The sequence below is a fragment of the Macadamia integrifolia genome, chromosome 14 (assembly GCF_013358625.1).
Source record: "Macadamia integrifolia cultivar HAES 741 chromosome 14, SCU_Mint_v3, whole genome shotgun sequence".
Classification (NCBI taxonomy): domain Eukaryota; kingdom Viridiplantae; phylum Streptophyta; class Magnoliopsida; order Proteales; family Proteaceae; genus Macadamia; species Macadamia integrifolia.
The window spans coordinates 6472682-6479780 of NC_056570.1; the positions used below are offsets into that span (position 1 = coordinate 6472682).

The following is a 7099-nucleotide window of genomic DNA, read 5'->3' on the forward strand; positions in this document are numbered from 1 at the left end:
TGATCGCATGCATAGCCTACTTGATTGGTAGACCACCCAAAGATCAACCTGACAGTACCGTAGATCTCTTCAAAACGATGGCATTCATTATGCTATTGTTACTATTGACAAGACACCAGCATACAATTAAAAACAAAAGGTCCTCCACAGTTCAGGAAAAATCAAACCAAATAAAGAACTGCAATACATACCCCACAAGAAATGGCAATACAAAATACCCAATTCCAGCAAACAAATCAACAACTACTTTATCTCTACAATCCAGGCAGGCCATGCGAAGCTTCTCAGAAAGATTTCCCCAGGAGAACATGCATTTCGTTGCATCAAAAGAATAGATAATTCCATTTTCACGATGATCAACCCAGCCATTGTCTCCCACAAGGATCTCCAAAGTACTATCCCTTGTTCCAGTAGGTGCTATGCAACCCTAGCAAGAGACATGAAGTTTATATAATGAATACTAAAATATGCCAATTCTCACTGTTAAGCTGTCACCTTTCAAGACATTTTTCTGTGAAGCACATTAAATAGATTTTTCATCAAATGACTATGATTGGAACTTGACTTCCAATACTCAGTCTTCAACACCGCCATCGCTACATGCATATAAACGCTGGTGACGATGTCATAGCTACAGCTAAAATTGATGACACCATATCAGCATGAGCTACTCAAGAAGGGAATAAGATAAATTTCCCTCCTCCAACGTACTTTTCCAAACCAATGCCTTGTATTTAAGTGGAAAAATGGTATTTTATTAACTTACCAATGGTATTTTATTAACTTACCACTAGGGCTATAACATCATTGGATGCAAGCAAGGATTAAAGCATCGGTATCATATCAGAGGAGTATTTTAAAAGACGTATCGTATCGGAGATACGCAAGATACGTAAGGAAATGGTCAAGATATGCATGGAAATGGTCAAGATATGCATGGAAATTCACATTTGGAGAAAAAAAACTATATATGAGCAATATATAAGATGTATCATATACAAACACTAAAATGGAAAACAACATATAACGAGACAAGTACGTTCAATTCAAATTGTTATAAAAGATGAGGTATTTTCCATATTACTGACATACAATATATGTATATAAATTTTCCTACTCAGTATCAATTTTTTTTTCCCCCAAAATCTATATACAAATTGATGCAGTAGTTTGTTTTACCTAAATCTACTCAAACATAGCAAAAAAAAAAATTAATAAAATAAAATGAACTAAGAACAAAAATTTGAAGAAAAAATTGAGTTTTTTCAACTTGCCTATCTTGCACTATGTTTAGCTTCAATTGATGATTTTTTATGCTTTAAACCTCTAAACATCAGTTTGATTGTAGATTTTGAATCATTTTTCTGTGAATGATTCAAACCCCAAGTCCAAGAAATGAAAGGGAAATCGATTGTGCAGTTGTTCAAATTTTGGAAACTTAAAGTACCACCAGCAAAGAGAACATACTCTGTTTCAAAAGTGAAATGGGTTCTGTAGATACGTATCTTAAGTATTGGTATGCATCAGTGTGTATCAGTGATGCGGATTTGGATTCCAAGAACTGAAATCGGATCGTTTAGGGCCCACAAGAATGACTAAAAATCTCAAATTTAATGGTTGAAGGGTATTCTTGTAATTTCAGAAACAAGCAGGGCCTTGGAAATAATTATATGACAGTTGGGGTAGTTTTAGAACTAAAAACTTTAATATAAGGGCTTATTCTGAATTTTTTTTTTTAAGAAAAGTGGCAGAATTGTGAATAACTTGAAGTTTCTAATAAAGGGTGGCAAAATGGTAAATAGATGATGACTCAAACATAAGGGGAATTCTCAAAAGGGAAACAACATACAAGATGGGGAGGGGTAGAATTGGAACTAAGAAGTAAAATAAGTTAATTGAAAAGATAAGGGGTAAATCTGGAATTTGATAAAGTAAGGATGTAAAACCTAATTTATGAGGTCTTCTTCAACATTAGGCCACGATGGAACTCAATACCAACGGCAGCCAGTCATCTTCAACTCGACCCAGCTCTTCAAACAAGGTCCAGGTACATGGAAGATCACATGCAGGTTCAATACATCACCAGCTCTGTCGGTTCTGTCCCTCACAGATGTCAAGCAAAGAACTTAGACCTAATATTCCAATCCTGAGTTTTCTTCAGGCGATAAACAGAGACCAGATCTGCAATCGATCGATTCACACAACAGGATCAAAGCTTTGGGGTTAACGTTACTCGATTTGAGTCGCCTCCGTGGCAGCTTCCTTCGTCCCAAACCTCTGACTCAATCGATCACAAAACAGGGGTCAGCAAGCTCCCTTTTGTCTGATGGTTTTACCGCCCAGCAGAGACAGGAAAACAGTGACCAAAGGAAATAAAAGAGTAATAAAAAGAAGGAGAATGAAAAGAGAGAAAAGAGAAAAAGAGAAGAAATTGGAAAATTTTAGAGGAAGAAGAAGGGGGAATCGGCAACCATGATTTTCATACCAAAACTCTTAATCAAATTTCTATTCTTCAAAACTAAAATTGAACTTCTTCATCATTTACATGTCCAATATAAAGAAAAAAAATCAAAAATTAATGGCAACTAACTTAAAATGGAAACTAATCTAAAATTAAAAACTAACTAATTTCAAAGAAATTGTGATGCAGGGGGTTCCTAGGTGACTAGGTCTCCTACAAGATTAACTAACTAGATAGGGTTAACTCAAGGGACTTAGGTAGATAGGACAAAAAGAAACTCAACAAACAAGATTAAGCATGCAAAAATAAAATGAGACTAGTAAACAAAGTAGCAAAAAGCAATAATAATCTAGACGGAAAAACACATAAATTCTTACGTGCTGCTGTCCAGGTCTGAGGAGGAAAGAAGAGATCAAGGTCCTCCAAAATAAAGAGATGCAGTCCACCTTTAGTTGATGAAGACAAGTCCAGCCGGTTGTATAGAGATCCCTAGTATTGTCGATGTAGCTTGGTGAAGGATGTTGGGGCTCTCAACAACTCACGGACAGCAGGTACAGCCAGCATTAATCCATTCATTGAAAAGAGATCAGCTCCAGCAAAGAGTAAACAACAACCGAGAGTAGCAACAGCCGAGGGTAGCAGCAGCAGTGAGTAATGGCAGCAGTATGTAACAGCAGTAGTGAGTAATCGCAGCAGTGACAGAAAAAAAAGAATGAAAAAAAAAAGAGGGAGGCGAGACAAGAGAGAAGAGAGAAGAGAGAGCCGAGAGACTAAAGAGAGGAAAGAGGCGAGAGAGAAAGTGAGAAAGACGAGATTGAAAGAGAGAGAGAATCGTGAGAGGGGTGGGGGCTTTGCTCTTGGCTGTTTTTCAATTCACATTCATTGAATTAAACAATGGCCAATGGCCTTACACTTAAATAGAATAAACTTCCAAAAATAAAAAAAAGATATTTAGAAACTCAATTGCTTGAAATAAAAAACTACCTAATAGACCAATAGAAAGAAGTCCTAGTTTCCTAATTATGTAAGACAATCAAATAACACTATAATTAAAGTAAGTACTATAATCAAATAAGATCTTGTGGGGTCCACAAGATCTGCTGATTGGGAGGACAAGGGGGGGTCGAACCCAGCACTGGAAGGCTGGTTCGACTCCTCTCTTTCCTTCTTCTTTCTTGTTTCTTCTCTTTCCTTCTTTCTTGTTTAATCTTCCAACCACAAAGATGGATCTGGTTGAACCTTCTTCTTCTTTCGACTGTACACCTTGATGTCCCCATCAAGAAGCTATAATCCATCTGAGTCTTGTGGTTCAGCTTCGAAGTTTCATGCTTTTGCCTCTACTTTAATTTATCTTAAAGGTAATTTTTAGCCAAAATTTATGAAAACATAAAGAGATACGAAGAAAGTGGGAGCAACATAAGCTCTTAGCCTGGACTAAAAAAGCATCAATTGATGTGAAGAAAGTAGGAGCAACCATGCAAAAAACGACATACTCTGACTAATTAGTAACTAACTCCACAATAATAATCTGCATGAAAATCCAAATAGATAAAATACACCCATATTACAGCCAGAGCTAATAATATTACCATAAAAAAAAATTACATGAAAATTTGATTATTACCACAAGATTTATGTGAATTGTAGTGCATCCATCTGGAATGGTAGAAGCTACATAGTTATCGGCAGTAGCAACGTTCGCAAAATCATATCTGCATTGAAGACAAATAACATGATATTCAATACAATCATCAGAAACTCTCTTCCCAATGAAGTAATAAGGCCACATCATGAAGGATGTACTTTGGGGAAGTGCCTCTTGGCATGGTGGTGGTCTAGTTGCAGTAGAAAACTGGCCTAAATCCAAGGGAGAGGTCGCTTGTTCAACTCCACCCCCTCGCTGCCCTTCCTTGAGTTGGGACGCCTACCACTGGTGGCCTATAGGCCCTTAACAGGATTGACCCAGAAAAAAATAAAGGGGGGGGGTGTATTTTCATCCCAAAGTGAAAGCTCCAAAGTCGATGAAAAAAAAATAATAAATAAATATATATCTCAAAGGACCACAACTGGAAATTTCTTACACATACTTAGATTTTTCATCATTTTAAAAATTAAAGGGGCTCTTGAAGCTAACTTTGTTGAAGCAATCAGCTACAAACTGCAAATGCCATATACGTAATATGCTGCTGCATCCTTAAAATCGCGACTGGACAGCCTCACTGAACAATGAACATTAATTTGTCCAACAAAAAATAGCCCAATAACTCTTGGGTGCTCAGTAGATGGTCTCCCTTCTTCCCAGAATCCCAAAATTAATGGCTCGGACTAAAGCTAGACTATCAGCACATGTACTCAACAGATAGATACACGGGAACTGAGCTCGTGATTGCAAATAACAATAAAAAGGACCTTCCATTCTCCCTTTTTCTCAATGATGTCTTCCCAATCTAACGATAGCAGATATAAATTTGCAACAAAAGGAGTGCATCACTCTTGCAAACAAGAAAGCAGTATATAATTATACTTAATTCACTGACAATATACATATATTGACTTTCCGAAATCAAACAAAAACAGCGAAACTGAGAAAATTGAATCAATCATGGATCTGGAAATAGGACAAATACTGAAAAAAGAAGAAAATGAAATTTCCAATCCAATTTCTGAGAAATGTGTGTTAATGAATAGGGAGGATATAAATACCTCGTAACTGTGGAGAGATGCTTCCGCACGTCGAAGACTTCGTCAGCCTTCAAAGGTAGTAGTAAAGCCAGAAGCAGAACCAGAAGAAGTGTCGCCATGGCCATCCTTGATCTCTCTCCTAGGAAAAGGAACATAGCAACAGTAGAAAAAGAGCAGAGCATCGCTTAAACTTCGAATAAATGCCTCGAAAGTGACGGTTTTTCTTCGGACCGAGTTTCTCTGCGGTCTTCACCCCTGCGGTGAAGAGGAATCTCCCCATCTATTCGATAGTTTGGCACGGAGGAGAGTTGAACTCATGACCACTTACTTCTTGAGGTAATAACCAACTCTACGACACTTTAAAGGGTTTAAGATTACATATAAGGCTCCGTGGGATAGAAATCCTCTGCGGCGACGGAAGTTGGCGGATACTGGGGAGATCGGTTAAGATGATAAAACGTGTGTCTGAACACGTGGACGGCTTATCGCAAGGACAGTGTAAGATTCGACTAAAACCCTAGGCTTTATCAGGTCGGGTCTAAATTCGACCAGAACCCTAGTCTCCTCCCTCCTTCCTCCTTCCTCCTTCCTCCTTCCTCTCTTCCCTTCCCCCCCCCTTTTTGCTCGCCTCCTCTGATTCAGGGATGAACTTGGCGATGGCGTTAGCAGCAGAGCGTCACCTACGGGCGGCCCAGGACTTGAAAGCGGGGATTGTAGGGTCCACCTCTAACTCCGCTCCGGCGAGTCCTCCGGCGATGACGGGCATTACTGCAACTATCTCCCTCCTTTTGACTGGCCGGACAGCATCAACAAGCAAGCATAGAAGAGTACAAGCAAAAAAGAAGTTTAGACTGTAAAAATTAAGAATAAACACAGAAAATAGGGATAATTAAAGAATTTATACTCCTGATCACAAGTAAACAGTTTTATTCTTTAAAATTCTCTTCTCTTTCTTCTCCTCCTCCTCCACTTCCTCTTTCTCTGTCGTCGTCGCGTTCTTCTTCCTCTGTTTTGTTCTTTCTTCAAAGCTTCATTCAATTGAGCTCCCAATGACGGGACTGGAAAGGGGATCAGAATATAGTACCGGAATTCTATCCAAAGGAAGAAAAACCCATTACCCTCTCAGACCCGACCTGTTAAAGCCCGTCTGCTACATCGTCTTCACAATCTGACCATCCACGTGTTTGAGTACACCTGTCATCATCTTAGCCCATCTCCACCACTGTCCACCAATTTCCATCGCCTGAGAGGATTTCGATCCGGCTCCGTGTGCTTATAAGCAGAAATTGAATGGAAGGAAAAAAAAAAAAAAAATTTACCCAAAATGGAAATTGTTGTGAGGGCGTGAGAACGCCACTTGACTAGACAACGTTTTGAGGGTGTGTGCAAGCATCTTTACCACAAGGCAGCATGATCTTTTTATACTCTCTATGTGTTGGCACAGGTACATATGGTCAAGTAATGTATTTTTTTTTCTTTTTGTAATTATTAATCAAGAGATTATTCTCTTGGGGAGCACTGCCTCCGTTAGCATCCCTCAAAGTCTCTTTCTCTTGGATTTGGGCCGGACACCATGTTGCGCCACAGAGGAGTTAAATCCCTTTTTCCTCAGCCCATATAGGTCATTCACATGGGGATGAGAGAGACAAAATTGTTGTTGTTGCACAAGTTATACTCCCCCATCAAGAACATTATCCCTTATCACTCTATATCATTAGGGAAAAATAAAACTATCCACTTGTATTCTCCACTTTCAGATGCATGGACGGGTTATGAAAACCCCCTGTCACACAAGTGGGTAGTTTTCCCTTTTAAAAATTTTGTTGATAACAAATGAAAAAATAAATTTATTAACTAAAATATTTGATGGTTACATCAATTTTTTGTTTTTGGTAGGATGGTTACATCAATTTCAGAATGTGTATTAGATCGACTAGTACTACTAGCAATATTAGT

The 7099-nt window shown here is 38.5% G+C and overlaps 1 protein-coding gene and 1 long non-coding RNA gene across 7 annotated transcripts in view; both read right to left on the minus strand.

Annotated features, from left to right (window-relative positions):
• LOC122061146 (multiple inositol polyphosphate phosphatase 1-like) overlaps positions 1–6245 on the minus strand; it is a 28928-nt gene extending 22683 nt beyond the window's left edge. Inside the window, exons 1-3 of one of the 6 annotated variants that reach the window (XM_042624347.1) lie at positions 6048–6243; positions 5165–5935; positions 4086–4173 (exon numbers count right to left, since the gene is read on the minus strand). In XM_042624347.1, the coding sequence (XP_042480281.1) occupies positions 4086–4173; positions 5165–5325 (249 nt within the window). In that variant the 5' untranslated portion in view covers positions 5326–5935; positions 6048–6243. Of the gene's footprint in view, positions 1–4085; positions 4174–5164; positions 5936–6047 lie in introns of all 6 variants that reach the window. The other 5 variants (XM_042624348.1, XM_042624346.1, XM_042624349.1 and 2 more) reach the window with 5 other exon arrangements.
• On the minus strand, positions 59–2590 carry LOC122061149. Its single transcript, XR_006134565.1, has 2 exons — positions 1947–2590; positions 59–427 (listed from the first exon to the last, which is right to left on the minus strand). It is a non-coding gene; the product is annotated as an uncharacterized LOC122061149 (long non-coding RNA).
• Positions 6246–7099: the final 854 nt, after the last annotated feature.